General features: G+C 44.3%; 1 protein-coding gene across 1 annotated transcript in view; it reads right to left on the bottom strand.

The window, feature by feature from the left end:
• NBAS (neuroblastoma amplified sequence) overlaps nucleotides 1–26,376 on the bottom strand; it is a 364,123-nt gene that overhangs the window by 102,619 nt on the left and 235,128 nt on the right. The window contains exon 41 of the mRNA XM_019538135.1: nucleotides 1,296–1,525. Coding sequence (XP_019393680.1) covers nucleotides 1,296–1,525 — 230 coding nt within the window. The remainder of the gene's footprint in view (nucleotides 1–1,295; nucleotides 1,526–26,376) is intronic.

Raw genomic sequence — 26,376 nt, 5'->3', positions numbered from 1 at the left:
AACAAAACATAATTGATCTGTCAGCATGCAATCAGCTCCTTGAGGAAGCAAATAAAGGACAGGCAATTTGAACAGAAAAATTAAGAGCAGCTTTAATGCAATCTATATGCAGTCTGTATGAAATCCGTATGCAAATAAAATATTTATTGGTTGCAGTATAGTAAAGTTAGAGAAAAGGCTTCTGCACAGGACCCTTAGTTTGTGATAGCATGCTTAACAGCATTACTTGGTGACCCTATTCTATTAAAAATTCAGCCACAAGCCAAGTCCAGGACAAAAGTGTACAGCTATTTACATATTTTCTTCAGAAACTTTTTGCATAGTACAGGACAATTAAAAATTAAAAAGATTATATAACTTGCCTCTCGCAAGATTACTCTACATACTCTACTTGTTAGTAAGTATTAGAAATCTGGTATTAAGCTGCCAATGTTCTGACTGTAGCAGATGTTCTGATTTTCAGCAGCTGCCAAATGCCACTTGAAAACCTGCCCCCTTCCCAGGCTACCGATTTATGGGCTCCCCGAAGTGCAGGGGTGGATAGGAAGAAGCTCACTGCTGCCCCCTGGCTGGAGAGCTTGTCTGTGAAGCTCTCCTGACTCGGGGCTGGGAGGTCCATTCAGTTTGGCTCCTGGGCTATTTTTCTACCCTAAGAAATTTCTTCTGGTGGAAATGAATGTTGGTGTGCAGCCTCTGTAACCTGACATTTACTGTGGAGAAATCCAAAACTAGAGGTAAAGATGTTTTAGAATTTAAATTCAACAGTAAAATTGCCTGAGGAATTTTGAACAGCTGACAGTATTATGTTACTAATTCATGCTTTGAGATTTACCTTTAAGTACAGTTTATGAGATTTCAGGGGGGAAAACAGCACATAAATGTTTGCAATATATGCCAGCAAAAATGAAATAAATTAATCAAAGGTTTTATCTATAACTTATTTACATTTAACAATGGAAAATAAAGCCTTCTTGTTATGTTCTCCCATTAATAATGGTCTCCCTATTTTTATATTTGGCAAAATTGTTGTTAAAGAACTCAGGTGACAGAAGTCTCCTTATTATTAAAATCCTGAAATTATTGATCCACTTGGCTAGAAAAACACTTCAGCTGACCAGAACGGCTGGAGGAAAATGACTCATTTATAGCAACATTGCAAAATAAATTTACAGAGTATGTAATAACTAAAAATACTTCTAAAGGTCAGTTCTGCTAAAAATGTACTTTTTTGTATTTAATCTCAAATATTTCCACATAAGAAAAACAAAAGTGTTATCACAGAAGGCATTACTTACTCTGCTAAGCCTAGTATAGTTTCTCTCTTGTACTGTCCATCTGCTGTAAATCTCTGAACATCCACTCCTTTGCCAAGGCCTTGAAGAATTTGAGCCTGGGTGAAGTCCAGCAGTTGTTCATTGTAATAGTGCAACTGGTTGATCAAAGCTGCTATTTCTTCAGGCCAGTCTGCACAGTCACACTGAGTAACATGCTTTGTGACTGTTTTAATTAGCTCTTTTGGATCAACCTGTGAAATCAATTTAAAAAAATCTCTCATTCTTAAAAACAGTATTTAGTTGATATTTCCTTTATATCACACATTTTTTTAAGTCAGGTGTACAGACTGGAAAGAAGCTCATTCAAAATTAAGTAGAACTCAAATACAATTAGGAAAATATCTACCAAGAATAATTCTTCTGAACCAAAGACTATTTCCAATATTTTCTCACATTATTTTTGGTTTTGGAACAACATAACTATACCAAGATAAAGACTGGTTTAGAGTTTAAAAATGATCAACTGTCAGGTATTTAAAGGACACACGCTAATGTATTCAGGATCATTATCTGAAAGTTGCATTCAGAAAACAATGTCTGAGCAGATGCATCGTAGTTTGCATATTCTTAAGCAGCAATATGTAAAGTGCACATGCACTTCCAAAATTTGGCCCCAAGCACTGCAATACTGTCTGCATTAGGAATGCAACAAATTCATCTAAAAATATTCACAAACTTTAACTGATGCAGAAGTGACACAGTGAGCCACTTAACTACTGAAAGATAGCAACCTATGTGGTTTAACATAACATCATTAAAGCACTCCACAGTTTGGGACAGGAAATTAATACAGTATTTATTTGAAATGGTAAAGTAACACACATACCATGGGGAGACTATAATTACCTACGAATTTAAACATTATACCATATTTTAACCAACTTTTCTTGGGACAAGTTCCTTGTGATATTTAATGACTAAATGCTTCTGACTTTGATTTTATGTCTCAAAAAAATATGCCATCAGTAATACAGTTCCCCAGCGCAACACTATGGCTTTAGTTTGGGACAGACTTTAAGGGAAGAGTAACACCTATATAATCACCATCACCTGTTCCTGCACCATGTTATTTATCCTTATTGAGACTTTAGGTACGAGCCAGGCCAAATGGGTCTATCTTGCAAGAGGTAAAAATTCAAAACATAGATGATATGAGTTGTTTTTGGGTTTTTTAACCTAAAAAACTACAACATCTCTTTAAGGCTCTAAAAATAGACATGCGTTTGGAGGCTTTTGCATCCTGAGAAGATCAGTGCTCAAGGCTGCAGACAGATTAATGATTCTACTGGTTTCTGTCCTTTTCTAGTGCCTGGCTAAAGTTGGGGACTGGATTCAGGTGAATCACTGGAAGGTGAATCCAGACGGCTTGATCTGGGGACAGTATTGGGAGACATCTTTCAGTGAGTTCCGTCTCTCCAAGTCGCACAGATTCACAGCTTTGGGGTGTTCCTTAATCCTGTCCTACACCTGGATCTTCAAGTTGAGATGGTATCTGGGAGTGCCTTTCACCAGCTGCATCTGGTGAGTGGGCTGCTACCCTTTGTTTCAGTTTAAAATCTGGCTGTCTATGCCAGCATTACCTCAAGTCTAGATACTACAATGCATTTCATGTGGGGCTGCCCTACAACTGGTTGAGAATGTGGCAGCACTCCTCCTGATGTGCATTTGTATAGAGGTTCCAAAATACTGCACTGCTTGGAGCATAACCTTGACATCTATCATTTCTTTAACCCTTCATGTATGTGGGAAGGGGGAAGAAGGAGGCTTAGGTGATGAGTATGCTGGGGTAAACATGTTAACATGGTCAAGGCTACTTATATTTCCCCAACTCTATCTTGGAAATGGCTAAAGCATTTTGGTTTCAATTTTTCAGAAAGGGTACAACTTAAGGTAGTCATTAACTTGACAAAAAACTGTAACGCAATTTCTTAATCTTTGGTAAAAGCTTCAGAAATTTAAAACAAGAACTTATTAACAAGAAGCAATACACAATACTAACAATAAACATTGTAACATGTTCCACCTACAAAAGTCAGTTGATATTAGTTCCTAACAATTAAAATAGTTGGCTTTGTCTTTGGTAAGCTCCTTATGACAAACTAGATTCACTGTGTATCTTGTACAGCACTGAGTACATTGTCTACGCTGAAATAATTTTAAGCCATACAGCAAGCACGGTGTCTGCACTTCAAGTTGGATATTGAAAGATGGAGACAGTTTAGAAGGGCAGTGAGAATGATTAAGTGGGAAGACGAGCCTTAGAATGAAAGACTCTGGGAACTTAATTTATTTAGTTTATCAAAAAGAAAGTTAAGGAGTGAATTAATTATGATCTATAAACTATCTATGTCATAAAAAGAAATCCAATAGCAAAGAGCTCTTCAATCTGGAAGACAAAAGTGTTCCATTTCCATTAGCTGGAATTCATACTTGAAATAAAGCACACATTTTAAATTGTGGTTTTTAGTAATGGGAAACAGGGACTGGTCGGTTCTCCATCACAATAAAATATCTATAAAATCAAGATTAACAGTTTAGGGTTCCTGTACTCTTCCTTGGAAAAAAAATATATGCTCCACTTGAAACATAGCTGTTGGCCTCTGATACAGGAATTAATGTAGGAAAGTCCAATGGTTTGTGCTATGCAAGATCTAACTGAATGACCATAATGGTTTATTTTGGCTTTATATTCTATGGGAATATGGAACTACTTTCCCAATTGTGCCTGTCCAAAACAACCAGGGTAGGGCTTTACATTTTATATACCCATGCTGGTCCAAGAAAGTCTGAGGCAAGGATTTTTTTTCCAATATCTTTTCTTAGACCAACTATATAGCTAGAAGACCTGTGTACAAGCACTTGATGACCTTTGGAAGGACACCTGATGCTTGAACGCTTGCACAATAACTCTCCCAACTTTATTAGTTGGTCTAATAAATATATCACAAAAATTCTTGCTTCTTGAAACACCCATGCAATTCTTGGCTGTTTTATTCCTTCTCTCCTCCACTATCCAACCACTATCTCCTTCTGCCATCTAAGTAGACTTTTATTAAATAAAACTGATATTACTGGTACAATATTTATCAGCTATTCAGGAAGAACTAAGTGAAAGGAATTCTAGTAAAAAAAATCATTCAGTGTTATGCTTTGTAGGGATTATTAAAATGAATAGAAACACTTAAGTTATGAAATGTATCTTTATGATATAAGTAAAAAAATTCTGCAATCATATATAGTCTTGACAGTTACAGAATACAAAAAAGTATTAGGGTTACACTGTTAGCAAGATTCAGGAAGGCTTTAACTGATTTTAAATACAAAACAAATATGATGTGATGAACTGATATCAGTTCATCACAAGTGAAGGTTGCGTCATTGCTACACAGCTGACTGTTTACAACCACACATGTAATTTATAGGCTTCCTGATGTTCTTAAAGTAATCATAAGAACACTTTTAAAAATCTAGATGTATTGCAAATAGACAAATGAGAACACTTTAAAGTTAGATAAGAGGCCTCACTCAATTTGTTCTTTCTAATGCTATATATATATATATATTTAAAAAAAAAAAAAAGACTCAAGCACAAAATAATCTGTTGGCTTTACAGATTTTCCCAGACACTTAGGGACTGCAGATAAAAGCCAAAACCTCTTGCTTTCTTTGATCAGGTACGTTTTTTATGACAGATTGATATTTTAAGACAGGTGTTTAAACAATACAGGTTTTTCATCTTGATGTTCACTGTTTCCTGCCTACTTTGTTCTTGTGTTTTAAGGTTTAAGCAAGAGACCTGAGGAAGGGTACTATGGTAAAGTTTGTTTATGCCCCCCAACCATACGGTTGGTTCAATAAAATATATCACCCAAACAAATCCTTGCCAAGAGGTGTTATCTGGATTACAGGTAAATTTGCAGGTTGGTTGCTGATAAAAGAGGCAAGAAACAGGTCTACAGTCTGACCTTTTATTGCTTATACATCAAAATACAAAAAACCCCCAACATGATACCTATGACAGCAGTATATAGATTGAGGCAAGCAAAATATGGCCCATGGGCCACATCTGGTCCACCAGACACTTTCATTTGGCCCACAGTGCCCACCAACTACTTGTATCCTGCCTAGCCCTTCCACCCATGAGGGTGGGAGTGAGGCGCTCATGTGTACACACCTGCAAACATACCCTATTGTGCCTTACTCCCAACCTTGTCGGCAGAAAGGCCTGGCCTGGGCATCACACAGCTTCTGGGGTGAGGGCTGCATGACTTCCTTGGGGTCCCGCTCACTTTGGGTAGCACGTAGGGAAGTGCTGGGGGCGGGGGTAAGGGCAGAGCTGCACATGGACAGGAGCGCAAAGCATGGGGCTGGGGCTGATGACAGTGCAGAGCTGGGGTAGGCAAGGTGTGGGTGTCAGGGAAGGGGGAGGGGTGTGGGAATGCCCCCACAGTTCGCTTGTTGCACACAACCCTGGTAGATAGTGGCAGCAGGTGGTGGGGGTGCTTGTGCCTGGCGCAGGAGGTGCTTCCCAGCAGCACATGGCTCTGACCAGAGCTGCACATCGCAGTGAGGGGCAAAGCCCTCACATTGCCAGCACTTCTCACCATGCATGTGCAGTCCATGCACTCACATGCTATGGGACGGAAGGTCCAGACACTGGAGCCAGCTACCTGCACAGCTCCTTGCCACAGGTCTTGGGACTGCAAGGGAAGTGAAAGGGAGCCCTGGCCCCTGATTCCCCATGGACTCCCGGGGCCTGTGAAGCAGGAAGCAGTGGCAGGTAGGTGGCTCCAGCGCCTGGAGCTTCCCACTCATGTTGGGGCATGGCAGGGAGTACCCGCAATAGAGACAGTCCACCAGGGGCTGCGCTCCTCACTGCACTATGCAGCACTGGCTGATGCCATGCACTGCCAGGCCCCAGTGCCCCAAGCACCTCCACCTGCTGCGCCATGGGGAGAGAGAGCGAGAGAGTGTGTGTGTGTGTGTGTGTGTGTGTGTGTGTGTGTATTGGGGGTGGGGTTCACACATCCCCACCCTCCCTCACACCTGCACCCTTAAATCCACAACCCCCCAACATACCCTATTGCCCCCATACACAGCCACACCCCCTCACAACCTCCCCCACAGACACCCACATCCACACCCCAGCATACACACACACACACACACCCTACCATACACACATACCCCCAACACCCTGCCAGACGCACACCCCCCCCTCTAACCATACCCCTCACACAATATACAAGACTAAGATTTATTTTGGAGTTATTATACAATCACTGTTTATGTATACAATGCATGAACACAAATCATGAGAAAAATATTTTTTGTAATAAAATGAAAATATGTTATAGTAGGTGTTTGACTTTTATTGTACGATTTGTTTTTTTTCTGGTTCTAACATGGTAACCACCCACCTCCCAAAAGGAGTATTTCTGGGGGGCAAAGGGAGGGACTTCTGGTGGAAACTTTCAGGAGCTAGGGGCAGGACTTCTGGTTCCAAGATGGTGACCAGGGGGCTGGGGAACTGTCAAGGGGAGAGGCCACCCAGGTGACCCTCAAAAGCTCACCAAACTTTGTTAAGCAGCCCTCCACCTGAAATAATTGCCTGCTCCAACTTAGATTCTTACCTATAGCAACTAGGAAGACTCAAGAGCGGAGAGAAAACTGACATGCAGATTGGCAGGTCTTGAATTTGCCGAGTTCTCAAAATTTCCCTCCAGTCTATACCCTATATTTTAAATATTCTAATAAATGTTCTCATTCTAATAAACGTTTTTATTTAAACATTTTTGTTTCACTACAATTTTTGGAACTAGACTGAACCAGTTCTCGCCTGGGCCTGTAGGATGTCAATTATTTGGGATTTCTCTCCTTGGGAAAGTAAAAGGAAGGGTTTATTATCTCTTTTCCTTCACCTCGGTGGAATGCGTCTCAAAACTTTTCCATTTCTTTTTTAGTTTATGGTCTTCTCTGAGAATCCTTTTTTTTTTTTACATCCAAGAAACTTAAAAGTATATTTATAATAGCAAAATAGCATCTAATACATTTGGGTTACATCAATCACTACTATTAAAGTTACAATATAATAAAATTGGATTACTTAATGTATAACCTTCCGTTAAAGTATCTTGCATCAGGCCATGTGCTCTGTTTACTTGGATCTCATTACTTGTTTAGCTGGACATGGTACTTTGCTGACCAAGCCGGTCATTTACAATCACTTAGAAACTGGCTTTGGGGCCTTCTGCACAGAAGCACTTCTGTAGCTTGGCTTAGGTCCCTGAAAATGACCAAGGCTGGCAACAGAGTGAGCACTTAAGGCAGGTCTCTGCTGCAGCCACTGCAATTTGTGTAGATATAGCTATGTGCTCTGTTTCTTCCCATGGTTGTAACTTAATGTCAGCATCTACTTATTTTTTGGGCTGGTAGCTTATGAGCCCTGTGCTGCTGCTTCTTCCCAGATGCACCTAAGTTACCTAACATAAACCTGTCTTGGGTACATCTGTACTAGCTGGAACGTCTGTTGCATAGAAATACTTTTAGCTACTGCAGTGGTAACCATGACTACGCAGATGACAGACAAATTGGGTTCAGCATTAGTTCCCCAAACAAATAATAAGGCAATCGGGATGCCATTGTCCTAGCTGTCCTTTCAGATGTTTCTCCCTGACATTGTTCATATAGTAGATGAGCTATATTTCAAGCATGCCTATCAGTCCCTTTGGACGCTGTGAACTACTTTGAGTGACAGGATATTTTTGAGACCAAAAAGGAAAAGGCAGTTTGGATGTTGGGCCTGTGAGTTTGTTTACCTTTTCTCACAGTTCCCTACCTGCAGAATAACCTCTAATTTTATTCATTAAGACCTCCCCAACTTCACATTGAAATCGCTCCAAAACATTCAAGAATGGAAACAGTTATTGGAACCGTCAGGATTTGCACAAACCAGAAATGGGTAACAATAAGTTCTTATTACTATAACCCTTTGTCTTTAAAACCGTAACCCCCTTGCCTTTTGTTCTCTGCCACAAGTTATTTAAGCATAGCTATGGGTCATATCTTCCTCTGTTTAAATATGCACACTTGAATCAGCATTAGGCAACCTAGTTCCAAAAAGTAGGCTTAGTTATTACAAAGCAGTGAGAATATCGTCCATCCATGTTCCTGCCCCCCCACCCCCAATTTTTTTTCTTTTTTTGTATTTTGGCAGAGGAATACATCCAAAGGCAAGTCACCACCAGATCATGACCTCTGATATAATTTGTTGAAACTCCCTAAAAATCCTCTTTGTTTGAATGTTTATATTCTTTTCAGCAACTGTACACTTAGAGTTTAGAGTAATCTTTTTTATTAAAAAGACATTTCTCCTTTTCATGTCAGATTCTTAAAATCTCAGATACTGGCAGAACTCCCACACAGACAGACTAGTTTTAAATAATGCCACAGGACTTGGAAACAAAGGTTACTAATATAATGGTGATCAGCTGTTGTTGTGTTTCCCTATACATTGACCTTTCTCACCTCAATAACAAATCCCCAGTGGGAACTGATATTGTCATTGATCATTATGACAACCTGTCACATTATGCTAATCTCCTTAAATGAATCAGTGGGTTAATTACAATGAATGTGATGAAGTCAGTCTACGTTTTAAAAACAGACCCAAGATCCACACAGATACCGACCGATGAATTATTAGGTATCGAGCTCTAGAAATAGAATTCACCACCGTAAGTTATTTGCATGTATTCTCCCAAAATAGTAAGTGGGAAGAGTTAGGCACTTGACAGTATAATTCACAACATCCAGCAGGCTGAGTAGGGCAAAGATACCTAAGCCAGCCAATAGGAAATATACTGAGGAAAAAAGCAGTGTCCAAAATCCTTTCCCTCCTCTAAATATGGCACCCACCTACAACACTGAGTTACGTGCCTATGTTTGAATATGGCTGCAGGAAGGGTATGCCTGAACAAATTCAACTGCTATGATTTAAGTAACTTACATGCTTATCAAATAGTGATTTGTACAGACAGCTTGTAAGTTTGACTTAATTTCTATATGTTCAATTGAAAGTACTTTTATGGCCCTGTTTGTTCCACAGTACACTTAGAAATGCAGTTCTGTGATTAGAATTTGAAGAATTTTATTCTAGATCCCAAACTTGTATTAGTTATGCTATAAATTGTAACCTGCCATACCTCAAAATAAAAACACCATACAAAACACCCAGCATATGTGGAGCATATTTGTGGCTGATTTGCCATTTTGAGGTACGATAAAGTGGTTTAGCATGTGGCATATTACAATTTATCACTCAATTGTTGTATAGATTGTTTGACAAATGCTATGTCTGCCAGAGGCCTATGATTCACTGGCCAAAACCTCATCCTACACTTAGACATGTAACTAATTTGAGACAGGCTTATCCTTTCAAAACACAGCAGAAGAAAGAGGAGGATGAGACGTTATTGGTATGCACCTTTTATACGGCAGTCAAGATGTTAACGATTACTTGCCCAGAACTGGGAGATCTTGATTCAATACCAGAGTGATATTTCAAACCCACTGTCCCGGGGCGTGGCGAAGGAACGAACCCCGAAGGATCCCAGGGGGACCCGGGGGGGCAACACACCATGGGGAAAGGAAAGAGGAAGAAAGAATAAACAAAAACAACTCACCGGCGGCAGGAATCGCGGTGGGGCTGGAAGCGGCGGTAGGTGTCACGGCAGAGCAGCAGCAGAACCCGCGTGACTCATTAGCCGCGGTTTGTTTAAAGGGGAAACAGCTGGGGAAGCGTGGGAGGAGAACCAGCTCAGGGGGATAAGAAGGGAGAGGGAGTGGATAGAAGAGGAGGAGAGGCGGCAAGAGAGCCGGGGAAGAAGAGCTCCTGAGTGCACTAGGAAGGTGGAGGAGCTAGGGACCGTTGCCTCCGACTCACAGGAGGAATCTGAATTGTGCCCAGGGGAAGATGCTGCCGTCGGACCTGACAAGGCCCAGGTGTCCTGACTGTATGTAAACCTGGGGGCGCGTGGAGAACCGAGGCTAAAGGCTTCGTCATCTCAGGTGGAGGGCAACGGACATAAGAAGTAAGAGGGGATCCTTACAAGAGGATGGACTGAGACTCCACGTCCGGGATAAGGACCCTGACCGAAACTCGTGGAAGGAATAGTCCTCTGCTAGGGGGGCTTAGCAGGTCTCACCGGGGGGTGGGGGGGGATCTGCGGTACTGCCCGGCACCCTACAAGAGGAAGGGCACATAGGTTAAGGGAGATAGCACCGCAATAGGCATACCTAAACGTTGGCCTAGGAAAGGTTGTGAAGGGACCTGGAGGGGTTTCTATAGCCTTGTGATTAGTTTATTATTTTTGTCACCACTAATGCCGCTTGTATGTGAGGGTTATTTTCTGTATTATAATTGTTTGGGGCTCTAAAGTTTGGGGCTCTAAAATTAGAGGGAGCCAAGATCCCTAAAGGCCAGATTAGCCAAGAAGGAACCAGAGCTTCCTGGGCCCCTGCGTGAGCCTAGCTGGAACTCAGAGGGACCCTATATCCAGGGAAGGGTCGGTTGTCGGCAACCATGATAGCACACCGCTGAGGCTGGGTCTAGGGCAAGGTACAGGGGAGGTTGGAGCCTCGCGAAGAACATCAAGCTCCGGCCTTGGGGAGGCAGCCGGCATCAGGCAATCGGACCCCTCCATCACTGAAATAGCATCGAAGCCGTGGCAGGCGGGATAAAGAGGGGGAAGACCGCCTGAAACGGGAGATCGTGGGCCACTCCCTTAAAAGACGGAGCAAAAGGTTACCACCAGGCCCCTGAGCAAGGCGGCAAGGGACCGTGTGATCGAGGCCCGGCAGGTGCACCTACATTATCCACTTCTTAAGGAGTAGCTGCCCCTGCTCCCTGCCTGTTCATCCCATATTACTATGTAGCCAAGAATGCAAGCTTCAAAAGGGTCAAAGAGAAAGCAAGCAGAAGGTAGCATAGCTATAACCCTGTGCACATTAGAACATTTGTTTTAAAATATTATCCCTGCCAATTTGTTTTAGTGATATATTTTTGCTCTGAAATCTTTATTATATTTTTCAGTGTATTCTATATTTACAATCGATTTACAAATGGACATTATATTTGGTTAAGTATATCTGCAAATTTCCATATGGAAGATTTACTATGAGACATTTTAGGACTTCAGAATACAAATCTAAAAGAACACAAACTGCGAGTTTAGCTGGAATTAACCACCTCAAACAGAAGAAGAGACTTGAGTAAACTTGATAAACACATCCCTATAAGTAAATTATACAGGTGTAGTGTTTGGTTTTTATAAAACTATTTTAAATAAGACATGTTTTCAACAGAGAGACTGGCATGAGACTCATCTAGCAGGCATGTCTGATGTGCTTCAATGAACTCTATTACAAAGCGATTGAGATACTGAAACTTTGTTTGGTATTTCATTAACTCTGCAATTTTAAAGCACTTAAATGCAAAGCATTTCTGTTTCTGTGTCACTCTTCACTCTTGTGTTCATCCAAGCAGTGCATATTCAGAGTAGAAAAGGATGGAATATTATTCTATCACATTAGGATATGTATTTTAAAATAAGCATCTTAGGGTATACCATGCCAGAATAAATCCAATTTTTATGATTTAAGTAACAGAGATGTTTATCAAATAGTGATTTATACAGACAGCTTATACGACTGGCTTAATTTCTATACTTTCAATTGACAGTTCTACCATGGTTTTGTTTGTTCCTTGATATATCTAGAAATGCAGTTTATTATGAACTGTAGATGCCAACTCCATAATTATCAACAGTGATTCATGTGCAACTGGAGAGAGCATACAGAAAAACCTTTTTGAGTTCTGCAGCTTCTCCAAACAAAAACATATGACAACTGAATGTTTTATTTTGACATGCAAGAAACTTGTATATTACTATTTTGCATACTGTATCTAATTTTTCCTCCCAAAAGCAGAGCTTGCACTTATTTTTTCTTTCAGTGTTAGTACATGCTATTTGTATATTTAATATAGTTTATATTGGAATAAAAAAGAGCTTCTAAATCTAAGTACTTGATAATAGCTTGCTGTGAAAAAATGCTCCCAGTCCATTAAATGGCAGGAGACTGATTAGGTGAGTCATGCTTAGATGACTATAAATGACCCTTTGTTGGAAAGCAAAGTGAAAATCCCAGGTCTGAGCCAACTCTGATCTGGTATACTTTGGAGGGTAGCAAAGAAGCTTCTGTTAAAACAGAGGCCAATGAGCTAGAGAAAAGGGTTGGAAAGGGGTACACTTTCATGTTAAGGCTGTCCATGCTGCGGTCAACAATGCAAAAATAAAGCAGCTGGAAAAATAGTGCATGGAGGAACATTAAATTGTAACCTTCAGGGATGAAGTTAGAAAGGCCAAAGTACAGTTGGAGTTGTAGCTAATAAGGGATATGAAGGGTAACAAGAAGGGTTTCTACAAGTATGTCAGCAACAAGAGGAGGATCAGGGAACACGTGGGTCCCTTTCTGAATGGGGGAGGCTGTCACAGGGCACTACAGTGTCCTGCTCCTTTAAAGGACTGAAACTGCCAGGGGAAGAGCGCTAGCAGTGAGCCGGAGGCCCCAGCTGTGGGTTACCAGGGCAGCCAGAAGAGGCTAGCGGCCCACACCTGCCAGTGATCAGCTGACTGGAAGGGGCAGGGCCTGGCTCACATATAAAGCCCAGGACTGAGGCCAGGCAGGTAATTCCCTGCTGGCAGCCAAGGAGGAAGGAGCTCTCCCAGAGCAAGCAAAGGGGAGAGGCCTGACTGCACAAGCAGCTCCTGATACTGTTGTGGGACAGAGTATTTCCCAGTAGGACTTGAATGATGTTATAGCCAGGCGGCTTGAGTTTATGTTACAACCTAGGGGCTTGTGTTTTATTTATTGTGGTATAACACCAGCTTTAAGGGGATGGAGGAGGCCTCATAGGGGACCCAAAGCAGCGTGGGAACCCCAGCGCCAGAGAGGGCGCAGCATTCGGGGCGCACTGACCCCAATGCCAGAGGTCACAGCGGAGAACCCAAGCGCCAATGAAGGCGCACTGTGAGACTGGGCTGCGGAGAGCCTGAGCGCCAGTGAAGGTGCACTGTGACATTGGGCTACAGGAAGCCCAGGGAGGACCAGGGGACCAAATTATAACAAGGCCCAGACCCAACAACGTCAGTTCCATCTGTGAGGCTTGGGCATGGTAAAGGTATGGTTGGAGCTATGCATCGCCCATAAGGCTAGGGTGCCCCGAAACACCCATTGGAACATCCATCTTGGAGTGGGACCCAATCTCAACTGTGTCCAAGAGGACTTAGAGGCAGCCTCCCTATCATACATACCAAAGACATGGCGGGAGAGAATCGAGGGTGCCCATTGGGCCAATCTGGCATGGTAAGGGGCCTTGGAAGATCATGGCCCACCATAAGGACCCCGTCCCATGACAGAGGCAACCTATTGACAGATTATGAGGAAAAGGCTGAAATGCTCAATGCCTTTTTAACCTCAGTCCTCATAGGCAAAATCAGCTCCCAACTACTGCACTGGGCAGAAAAATTTGGCGAGGTGGTCAGCAGCCCGCAGTGGTGAAAGAACAGGTTAGGGACTATTTGGAAAAGCTGGATGTATAACAAGTCCATGTGGCCAGCTACAATACATCTGAGGGTGCTGAGGAAGCTGGCTGATGTGACTGCAGAGCTGGTGGCCATTATCTTTGAAAACTCATAGTGATGGGGGGAGGTCCCAGACGACTGGAAAAGGGAAAGCTATAGTACCCATCTTTAAGAACTGGAAGAAGGAGAATCTAGGGAACTACCAACCAGTCAGCCTCATCTCAGTCCTTGGAAAAAATCATGCAGCAGGTCCTCAAAGAATCCATTTCTAAGCACTTGGAGAAAGGCATTAGGAACAGTCAGTATTGAATCACCAAGGGCAAGTTATGCCTCACCAACCTGACTGCTTTCTATGATGAGATAACTGGCTCTGTGGAGGGAAATAAGTGCACATAATATACCCTGACTTCAGCAACGCTTTTTATACCATCTCCCATAGCATTCTTGCAAGCAAGCTAAAGTAGTATGGGTTAGATGAATGGACTGTAAGGTGGACAGAAAGCAGGCTGGACTGTCAGGGTCAATGACTAGCTGGCAGCTGATATCAAGTGAAGTGCCCAACAGGTCAGTGCTGGGGCTGGTTTTGTTCAGTATCTTCATTAATGATCTGGAAGATAGGAGAGATTGCACCCTCAGGAAGTTTGCAGATGACACCAAGCTGGGGGGTGTAGTAGATACCCTGGAGGGTAGGGCTAGGATTCAGAACGACAAGTGCAAACTCCTGCACTTAGGACAGAATAATCCCATGCACTGCTATAGCCTGGAGACTGACTGAATATTAGGAAAAAACTCTCTCATAGGAGGGTGGTGAAGTACTGGAACAGGTTACCCAGAGAGGTTGTAGAATCTCCAGCCTTGGAGGTTTTTATGGCCCCGCTCAACAAAGCCTTGCTGGAATGATTTAGCTGGGGATGGCCCTGCTTTGAGCAGGGGGTTGGACTAGATGACCTCCTGAGGTCTCTTCCAACCCTCATTTTCTATGATTCTATGAACCTAGGAAGCAGAAGACCTGGGTTCCAATACCAGCTTCTTCAAGTGCTTCTTCATTTTGTGTCCAAGTCATTGCCAAAAATATGGAAATAATAATGGGAACAGGGTCTGGACTGAGTTATCAGCCCCACTTTATGACAGGTGCTTAAACCTTTGTCCAATGTATCACAATATTTCTAAGTAACATCAGGAAACTTTTGGTTAGCATACACAAGGAGGCAAATATGTATTTTAATGTGAACTAAAGAAACAATAACTATGAATAAAACAGAATTCTTACAGTAAATCTTATCATGAATGCAAGGCAAGGCCCCAAGAGTTTAAAAAACTCCGCGGGGGGGGGGGGGCAGCAAATGGTAGGAAACAAAATCTTAAGGCTCCAAAAGGAAGGCAGAGATATTGTCTTTCTAAAAAGTAATTTCTTGAGACTCAGATTGAGTCTTACCATGCACATTACGCTGCCTAACTATCCAACTTACACCCTATTTCCAAAGCCATAGAATACTTCTGTATCACAAAATGTGTTGGGACCAACAAAGGGCTACAAAAGGTGACAGCAGAAGGAGAAATAGTGGGATAAGATGTCTTGAAAAGGATTACTTTTGTTTAAATGTAAGCAAGACAGAAAAGGAGGAGAAAAGAAATTAACGATGGTGCAGTACATGGGGAGGAAGAGAGAAAGGCTGAGGCGATTCACATACAAGGAGAGAGGGGTGAGGGCACAGATATATTGCAGAGAAAGAAGGGGGGAAGCATGGATGAATTAGATTAGATAAGAAGCAATTAGGAAAAGACACAGAAAGGAAGTATCAGAAGGGATGTCAGAAAGGAAGAGCTGGATAAAGTGAAAATGTGAATGTATCTGGATTTTTTAAAGGGAGGAAGGAGTCTTTAAGGCTTGATGATGGACATGTACATGATTAAAGTTCTGACTAAATATGTTCTTTTCAAACTAAATATGATTTGTTAATAAGGTAGTTTGTCATTAAGGACTGAAAAAATACCGTTGGATTTTTAAATTTTATTTTTTAGGTTTCACTGTCTTTAAATATCTCCCCACAACCTTTAAAAAAAAAGAAATGCCATTGATCACTTTACATTAATTGAACACCTTAAGTTAAAGAGGGGGTAACAAATAAGTACAATAGTGCCATGCCGTATTTTTGAGGTTCTTGCTACAACCATTTGAATAGCCACTCAGAACTTTAACTTTCAGAAATTCTTCATTTTCTGAAAAAACTTCAGACATTCCTCTTTCAGAAGCCAAAAGTATATTTCAAGACCTGGCAGTTGTATAGTCTTTCAAAATATTTTTTTTTCCTTTATTTCTAATGGCAGACTAAGATGAAGAGATATGCAAAATGATTACAGATTAGAAATGAGGTGAAGAACTGATAGTCAAGTCAAATTCAAGTCTTCATGAGTATATTTATGTATTCGGACAACCGCTAAAACCTCATTCCATTTCAACTGTCTACCTCCAGGTGTTGCATCATTAGTTGCTTTGTCATGTTTCATTCCAACCTCTAAAGTCCTATTTGAGAGGTACAATGATTTTGAAATCTATTTATTCATCCATAATGTGCCTGTCACCACGGTACTGTACACAGGTGCCACAAAGAAGACATTGTATAGTCTACAATTTAAGATTATCTAAACATGCTACTTAGACACACTAACTCCTCTTTCTCCATGCTTTCCAAACTGAGCTGACTGGAATGCATTTTGCTATACCAGAAACAAAAACTGTTCATTCTTTAACTCCACCTATAGACCTGTACAAAGAGCCATGGCTTAATTCAGTTAACTCATCCAGTCTTCTAACATGTAGGCACTTCTGAAGTTTGGGACCCATCACTATGGTTTTACTGCAACCATTATAAGCGGCAACCACTGATCCTCCTGGATCATGGTGTGTACATGAGGGCCACCCAGACCTTCAATGCATATGTCTGGGCAGAGTTTTTGGAGGAGTGGAGGCTGCCCAGACCTTCCATCTTCCCTTTAGGCCACTGAGACAGAAGCCAAAGATCAGATTGAGTCCAGATGTTTGGTGCCTCCTTGGCTGTAGTTTTATAAGCGTCTGGGAATGAAACCCAGGTGTCCTGTGTGGAAGACAAGGATTCTACCACTGAACCACAGGGGATTCCCCTGCAACCATTATGATGCCTGAGGAAACCTATTGCAATAGTGGTGGTATTTCACAGAAGGCTAGACTAAGAGGCTAGATTATGGATTTGTATACAATGGTTTAGATAGCGATGGGTTGTACCTTAGGCTGGGGGCTGGCCTAGATCAGTGGTTCTCAACCTTTTGCACCTTGCGGCCCACCTGCGTAAAATAAAAAAAATCCTGATAACAAGCCAGGGGGGTCAGAGGGAAGGGTAGAGGCCAGTCGAAGAGCAGGAGGCAGGGTCTGCCGGTGGTCAACTGAAGTATGCAAAAGCGAAACTGGAAGACCTGCCGTGGCACTTTCAGTTTTGCCGCTGTGAGCTGAGTCCCACCTAGAGGACCTTTGCATCCCACCAGTGGGACACATCCCACCACTTGAGAAACCCTGGACTAGATTACCTATGGAAGTCCCCTTCAGCTCAATTTCTCTTAGCTACTGCGGCAAGGCTCTCAGCTTTGTAGCAGGGGCACACCAGCCTGTCTTGCCCCACACAGCTCCAGGCTAACTTGGGGCAGTGTGGGATGAGTCAAAGGCATTTCACTGCAGTGGCAAGACTCCTGAACCTGCCTTGTCCAGCACTGCTCTAGGCCAGCTGGATCTCATGGCAAGCAAGTGGGAAGCCAAAGAGGCTGGAAGCCAGGAGCCAGGCTAGGGAAAGCTTCCACACAGCCACCTCCTCCATTTCCCCTTGTCCCCCACCCAATCAGCTAAGTAGTATGGCACTGATTTAATAGTTAGCCATTGGGAGCAGGCCTTGGAGAAAGTTTCCCCGAGTCAGCTCTTACCACCTTCCCTTTGGCTTCCCCATTATGCAGCTGAGTGGTGCGGTGGATATTTAGAAGCTGGCAGATGGGAGCAGGAGTCTGGGGAAGTCATCCTGACTTGGCTTTGGGTTCCAGCTCCCCTTTGCTGCCTCACCACCTACCCGACTACTGGTGTGGTGGTTTAAAAGCCAGATGCTAGGTGTGGGGTCCTCAAGCCCCAGTCCCAGCTACTGGCTTTCAAATCACCGACTTACCACTCAGCTAGGCAAAGGGACAGAAGCCAGAAAAGCACTCTGCCTCTTCCCCAACCTAGGGGCTCCCTAGTTTGGAGAAGAGACAGAGAGCAGAGGCTACTGCTCCCCTCACTTCTCAGTCTACAGATCAGAGGGAACAGCTGCCCCCCAGGCCTTCTCAAGACCAGGGTGACTCCAGTATCAGCAAGGCAGGGAGCCTTTCCCTGGCTCCACTTCTGGTCTCCAGAAGTTAAGCAGGGGAGAGTGAATACACTCAGTGTCTGAGAAGAAATTCTCCTGGGAGTGATTTAACTTTAGTTGTTCTTGGGTCATTTTTCTCCTGGAGCAGCCATGTTCCCTGCCCTGAAGAATGAGAAACTAATTTAAATTTTTTGAGACCTTGAATTTCTCAAGAGCACAAAAAAAAAATGCCCTGAACAAAACTAATTTCAAGACCATATTTTGCTTCTAGGGCTAAGCACCTATTGTGGAATGAAATCAAGTACTAGATAGCCTCTTAGTCAGCTTCTCTATCTGAACTACTTCTAGGATGCTCATCATTAAAAACTAGGCGCTATTCTAATAACATGTCCTATATCAGTAACTGAAGATGTGTTGTGCCATTAAGCTCCAAGTGTTGTTGAAGATGAAATCTAGCTAGAACAGCAACCAGTATAAGTCACATTTGATAACAGAGTGGCTGTCAATGACAACAGAAAACCTCACGTATTACAAGTTAAATCAACACAGTTTCCAACACGAAGGCCAGTACAGCTGAAGATAACATTTAATACATTGCTGCTGGCGATAAAAGAAAAAGTCAATGCAGTGCTTTATTAAATGAGTTCTGTCTGTAGAGCTGAACAAATGCCCCAAATGCTAAAATGCTTTTAGTTCTAAAAGCTTTTATTTCTATTTTTTGTTTTAAACCTATCTTCTAGCAGAAGTGATGAATAATTTGTCCCAGAAACAAAGTTTTTTTTTTCTGATTTGATACTACTTTATGGGCAATACATGACTGGGCCAGATATTGAAAAATTAGTTTATGTATGGAACAATAAAAGGTCAAATGCATTGAGGACGATGCAGAGAGACATCTAATTTGGTTATATTTGCCCCAGTGAAAGAATCATTAGGCTAATTTTGATTATGGCCGCTTTTATTTAAACTGGTAAACAAGGCTGACAACATTCATGACAATTAGAAATTTCACGCTTGGAGTTAGCAAAACTGAAAGCTTATTCATTGCTTCAGCTGTCACTGTTAAGCAGCAAGCGTTTCATAATATTAACTTTCGCTCAACATTTTAAAATTGTAAATGTGGTGGTAGCGTGTGAGAATAAAAATGCACTATATACTGGTTTATTTAAAATACACACAAGTAAACCAAGTCACTAGTTGGGCAGCTTATGATCAATTTATGTTAGTCCAAAATACCTTCAGGCAATAACTGTTATGTCATCATTAGATGGTGGGAAAGATTAAATGTTCAACAGACTTTTATTAGTATTAATACCTACTGTTAAACTAAACTGTGAAACTAATCTATGCCCACATGGCTTTGGCTGAATTCTACAGATAGGCCTTGGGGCAACAAGAAATAATTAAAAAATTAATTTTCTTTTATTTAAAATTGCTCTTAGGTATGTCATGTCAGTTTGAAGGGCAGTCTATTCAACTGGCTAAATGCCAATGTTTTCTGCTATGTTATATTAAAGATGGATATTCCAATGGGATATGAGAAAGAAAAAGGTTTTTCCGCCTATGAGAAAAATATTAATCAAAAAGATAATAGTGGAGTACCATTTTGTTCCCTAGTATCATGGTGGGGTGTTCTTAACTAGTCAGAGATAGATGGGATATTTAAAAACGGAAAGAAGTAGTCACAAAGTGTAACTTCTTAGATGTCCAAGTAAATGTCACAAAAGTCACTAGAGTTTTTTAACTGAAATCGCTGAGAAACATAATTCTAAAATCATTAAAGTGCCCTAGCAGAGGAAAAAAGGTGAGTAAACCAAGTGAGTGCAGGAAAATGTGTCAAGGGCTTTCAACTTACCTTGTTTATGGGTCCCTAGAGAGAAACAAAATCCTTAACAAAAAGGAAAAAAATACATCAATCAATTTTTCTTTAATGTAAAAGTCTGTAATTGCATATTGTGAGTAGTTCAGCAGACGATCAACTACATTTCAAAGCTACAACTGGGAGTGAAGACTGAGTTTCACAGGTTCTCACAAGATTGAGACTGCAATGCTGGGTTGACTTTCTCAGTTTCCCACAAAATCCAAAACTGGATGAAGACCAGTAACTTAATCCTACTAAGGGCCTTGTTACATCTTATGCTGTGAACTGCACAAATATTGATAGCTGTTAGTGCTAGATCACATTTGGAACAGTCACACTGCAGGCCTGCAGGGGCATGGGCTAAGTACAGATATTCAAAAAGCCCGTCTGAACTGATTCAATCTTTGCAAGTTAGTCTAACCTGCGTAGATTGAACAGAGACGTGAACAGACGCTCAGTTTTGATTCTGGAAATGCAGCCACATGTCTGCAGAGGCTCAGGCTAGATACCAGGAGAACTGGAGCAAGCCCTCCCCTTTGGCAGTGGCCCATAGTCTGGAGGAAACCTGAGATGATGGGGGATATGCCCAGGCTCCAGCAGGCCACTGAGTATGACTGGGGAGGGGTTTAACCCCCACCATGGCCTGAAGGGACCCTAGCTAGGGTGTGCCTGTAAAGGGAAGGGGGAAGCAGCTCTTGCCAGGTTTGTACCCGAGCGGTGGGAGGGCATGGCCAGACGCCAGCCCAGGCAGTGCCTCAGGTGAAGTGAGGGGGAGGGATGGGGATTAAACTGCCCTGCCTCCGCTCTCCCACCAGCATGGGACAACAGCCAGAGTTGGCCTGGCTTCTCCCCCTGGGCCACTGTCTGGCCATGCCCCTTGCTGCTCGAGCAGCAAACTTGGTTCCACTGCTGGTTGGGGGAAGGGGAGAATACATCCCTCTTCCGCACCCCACCCTGCCTGTCCCAGCCAGTGCATTGCCATGCCTCCTGCTCTTCGCTGGACCGGGGGGGGGGGGGGGCAAACAGAAGGGTGGAAGCCCCCCCGACCCAGGTTGGGGCCTTGGCCACAGAGAGGGTTTAAACTATCTTCCCTCCCCTCCACCTGACCCTGCTCACCCATGCCCCTGCCCCTCCACTCCAATGGGGGAAAAGTCTGGCAGGGGCTGCTCTGGCCCTGCTAAGCAGACTAGGCTGCATCCCCAGCCAGGTTTCCAACCCCCACCCCATCAGCCAGCCCTTAGTGCTCTAGATAGAGAGCAGAGGGGTGGGGCCAGCCCTGCTTTCTGAAGCAGATGGCCCAGCCCAGCCCAGGGATGCAAAGCATCCTGGGATGCTGAGGGACTGTGATTTAACTTGAACCAGGAAGGGGTCTGGGACAGAAGTTCCATAAACTGGTTTAGCCTAAATCAGTTAAACCTGATACTACATTCAACCAGGTTTATTTTAAACCAGTTTTGGCCATTTTGAAACTGGTTTATATGCACTGAACTTCCCGTTCTCCTACAAGTTTAAACCAGTTTCTGATCACTTAAACCAGTTTATGTATAACTTGTGTCCCTAGCCCTGGAGGACTGAAAGGTAAGAATCTGCCCCTCATTCTGGGCTTCACCTTGCCCTCAGGGTTCCCCCACTTCCCACATCTGCTCCTGAAGCTCTCCCCCATCTCCTTCCTCCCTTTACCCCTAGGGCATTACTTACTTGTGGCTGCCTACACTGTCTGTCCCAGGGGAGCACGCTGGGAATGGCTAAACTGCTTGCCTGGCCTGCAGGTTGCTGCTCTTCTGGCTTAAAGAGCAGCAGGGGTGGTGGTGTGGGGCAGACAGGTCAACCCTTCCCTGCCTGCTGCCTGGGACAGATAGTGTGGGCAGCCACAAGTAAACAAGGGAGGGAAGAGCAGGGGAGTGAGTAGGAATCTGGGGTGTTGTGAGGGGGAGGGGAATCTGGGCCAGTGAAGTACTTAGATTAAGGGGTAGCCAAGAGTGGCTGCATCTTAGTATAAGAGGAGCTGCTTCAGAACAGAGATAATCCTGCCCTGAAGTGGTATAAATTTTGAGCCATACAACAAATGTTTAAAACCAGTTTCAGATGTCAATGTGCAGACAATTCAGGGGTTAAGAGCTGCAGGAGCCACCTGGAATTACCTTGTAACAAGGCCCAAAGACAAGACATGGAGGAGAAAGAAATGAACATTAAGCACTGAAAATAGGAGAATTGTGCAAATTTACAAAGGTCTCTTGTTGTGTCATAGTTTCTCTCTCAGCATTAGCAAAATGGGAAGTAAACCACTACAGAGCAATCACTGGAACAAAGGCAGGGTAACAACCTGGATACTAACTAGCACAAAGAGCCATAAGTTTTCACAGGTGACAGCCTACTTTGTCAGATGCTATGAATGAAGTAATTACCCAAAGTAAGGGAAATAAACATAACTATTCATTATTTTTAGCATAGTAGAGATGAAACACTCCATGCTGTACAAAGAAAAATGAGAAAGTCTAAAATTGGTTTATCTGGGCCAAATGTACCTTAATTGTAGTCTCATGTTAATTACAAACTATGTGACAGATACAGGGAACACTCCGAATAGTGGTAAAGAAGTAGGATATTTGATTGCATTATCAGAAGACTGTGTATGTCATGAACCCAGGAAGTCGATAGGTATCTTGCAGGATTTTCCCAAGGTTGTTTTACTTATATGTTATTTGTAGTCTCTATGCAAAGGCACTGTGAAGCTGCATTTAGCCTCATTATCCTTATATGCACTTTTTATAGGCACTATGATATTTAATATAAAATGTATTTCCTATATGTTATAATAGGGCTAGGATTGCACAATTTAATGACTTTTAAGTAGTAAACAATGAGTTTCTCTGACATCTAGGAAAGACCCCAAACCTAAGGTTTGACGTAGCTCCCGGCAATCAGGAGCCAGGAGCAGGGAGGAGAGGAGGGATCCAGGCACGTGTCCTGCACACACGTGTGCCCCCTTACCTGACCTGAAGCAGAGATGGACACAACAGCAGCAGCAGCAGAGCCAGCAGCGGGGGCAGCAGCAGCTGATCCCCCTAAGGTAAGTGGGCAGAGGGGCTGGATGCAGCTGAGCCGGATCCGGAGGGGAGGCCCCCCAGATCCCTTTTAGCTAAGCCAGTAGGGAGCTGCGCTCCCAAGCCGTGCCGTGTGAACAGAGCATGCCAGCATTCGCGCTGGCGGGACAGCAGGAAGGGCCACAAGGGAGACTCCTGCTAGGGCAGGGAGAAGCACTGCACTAAGCCGTATACGAGCAGCAACTCCTACAATGGTGTCGAAATGGAATGCTGCCAGGGCCCCTGCCCGGGGGGTGCAACCTACTCGGGGCTTGTCTGAGGCCTCCACCCAGAGCCCATGGGGGGGGCTGGCATCTCCCCACCCCCTGACCTGCAGGGGTTGCCCAGCAAGGCCCAGAGTGGCAGGGACGCCCACACCTGTCCTGCAGGCACCGGCCTTAGGGCCCTGGAGGTGCAGGTGAGGGAGCTCCAGGAGGAGGTTAGCAGGTTGAGGGGAGTCAGGGAGGCGGAAGATGAAATTGACGGCTGTTTCTTTTCCCTGCAGGGCCACACACCCAAGGAAGAAGCAGCTCGGGAGCTGCCCTCCACTGCAGAGTGGCAGACGGTCACCTCCAGAACCAGGGCTGCTTCTAACACAGCAGTACCAGTTCCTCCAGTCCGGCTGGAGAACAGGTATGAGGCTCTGGCAACTCTGGAGGAGAAGGAAGCACAGGAGGCAACTGGAGAGGAGGCAACATCACACTCTCCATGATCTGAGCAGGCCAAAGGAGCTAAGCAGTCCCAGAGGAAAAAGCATCAAGCGATCATCATAGGCGACTCCATCCTGAGAGGTACAGAGGGCCCCATCTGTCACCAGGACCCCTCAACATGTAAGGCCTACTACCTAACCAGAGCAAAGATTCAGGACGTGAAGGGGATGATCCAGGCCGTGATCCAGCCCACCAATTACTACCCCATGGTCCTAATCTATGTGGGTACTAATGATGTAGCCAGGAGAAGCCCTGATCACCTGATGGCGGACTACCACACTTGGGGGGGGGGGGTGCTGAAGGAGACAGGCGCACAGGTGGTTTTCTCTTCTGTCCTACCAGTGAGCAGATGTGGAAGATGGCATGCGACGTGCATCGCAGAGACCAACTGCCAGATTCAAGAATGGTGTCTCGAGGCGGGGTTTGGTGTCCTTGACAACGACCCGCACGTCACGAAAAGAGACATGCTCGGATGGGATGGGCTTCACCTTTCTCCTAACAGTCAGCGTGTGTTTTCTTCTAGGTTGGCGGATCTCCTCCGGCGGGCTTTAAACTAGGCTTGTTGGGGGAAGGGGAAGATGAGGGCAGAGGAAGCCCTGGACTGCTAAACCGAGCAACTCCCAAAAGTACAGCCCAGCCTAGACCGATGAGTGGAACCTATACGCAGGCAAGCAACAGGGGCCAGGGTAATGCTGAAACTAGGGGGCCAGTGCACACATCCTCAGGAGGCCTCAAATGCCTCTACAGAAACGCTCGTAGTATGGGAAACAAGCAAGAGGAACTTACCCTCCTGCTAGCTGACACCAACTCAGACATAGTGGGGCTCACCGAAACATGGTGGGACCCAGCACGTGGACTGAGCGGTGAATATGAAGGGCTATAGGCTCTACAGGAGGAATAGGACAGGGAGGAAAGGTTGGGGCGTGGCACTCTACATTAAGGAGGAATACACATCCTTGTCAATTAGCAAAGAATCAGAGGAGGGGCACGCTGAAGTGCTCTGGGTTAGAATACAAGGCAGTCAAGGGGAAAGAGATTTAACGGTGGGGGTCTACTACAGACCACCCAACCAAGGGGAAGAGCTAGACCAGGAATTCTTAAGTCAACTCACGGAGGTAGTTAGGTCAAAAGACGTGGTCATCACAGGCGACCTGAATTTTCCAGACATCTTCTGGGAAGAGTAGTCAGCCAGGTCTGACTGCTCATGTAGGCTCCTAGCCAGAATGCAGGACCTCCATCTAACCCAGGAGATGCACAGCCCCACCAGGGGAGATGCCTTGTTGGACCTGGTGCCGGCCACAGGCAACGACCTGGGGAGGAGGCTGCAGGTGCTCCACCACCTGGGCGACAGCGATCATTGCCTACTGGAATTCACCATCCAGCGCAAGGTGGCAAAGCCCTGCAGTAAGGCAGCAGCCCTAGATTTCAGGAGGGCGGACTTCAATGAGCTAAGGAGAACAGTCGGAGAGGCACCGAGGTCCCGGAGGGGAGGGGAGCCAGGTGTCCCAGAAGAGTGGTCGCTCCTTAAGGAGACAATCCTCCAAGCCCAAAGAGAGGTAATCCCAACATGAATCAAACAGGGCAGGAGGGCGCAAAAGCCCCCAAAAGCTCACCAAAAGCACCCGGGAGTGTCTCCTAGCTAAAAGGCAGTCATAAAGCCAATGGAAGGGAGAAGCCATCACCAGGGAGGATTATACTGCAGTTGCTCGGGGATGCAGGGGGGGCAGTCAGGAAGGCCAAGGCGGATATAGAACTGGGACTAGCTTCCTGGACCAAGGACAACAAGAAGTCCTTTTCTAAATACATAGGAGGCAAAAAAAAGGTTCTGGGTAACACGGGGCCCCTGCAGGACATTCTAGGAAATTTGGTCATCACACGAGACGACAAAGCTAACGTATTTAACTATTTCTTTGCCTCCATTTTCCTGAGCGGGAACCGGAACAGTCACCTCCCCCCCCCGGACCTCCCTCAGACCCCAGGGGAGGTGCACCTAGGCCAAGCATTAGTGAGGAACTAGTTAGGGAACTTCTGCAGGGATTGGATGCATTCAAATCAGCTGGTCCGGACAATCTCCACCCTAGAGTACTGAGGGAATTAGCTGAGGTCACTGTGGGACCCCTGGCATGGCTGTACAAGCACTTGTGGTGCTCTGGAGTGGTGCCAGAGGACTGGAAGAAGGCCAATGTGGTTCCCATCTTCAGAAAGAGGAGGAAGGAGGACCCAGGAAACTATAGGTCAGTTATTCTTACCTCAATCCTGGGCAAGCTTTTTGAGAGAATTATTCTGGCACATGTCCACGAGGGGCCAGCAGGGGAGATTATGCTTAGGGGCAACCAACACAGGTTCATTAGACGCAGGTCCTGTCAGACCAACCTGGTGGCCT

This window comes from Crocodylus porosus, unplaced genomic scaffold, assembly GCF_001723895.1.
Source record: "Crocodylus porosus isolate Cpor-Errol unplaced genomic scaffold, CroPor_comp1, whole genome shotgun sequence".
NCBI classification, from domain to species: Eukaryota; Metazoa; Chordata; order Crocodylia; family Crocodylidae; genus Crocodylus; species Crocodylus porosus.
The sequence above is the reverse complement of the archived record's forward strand: the minus strand, read 5'-3'. Positions and strand labels throughout refer to the sequence as shown.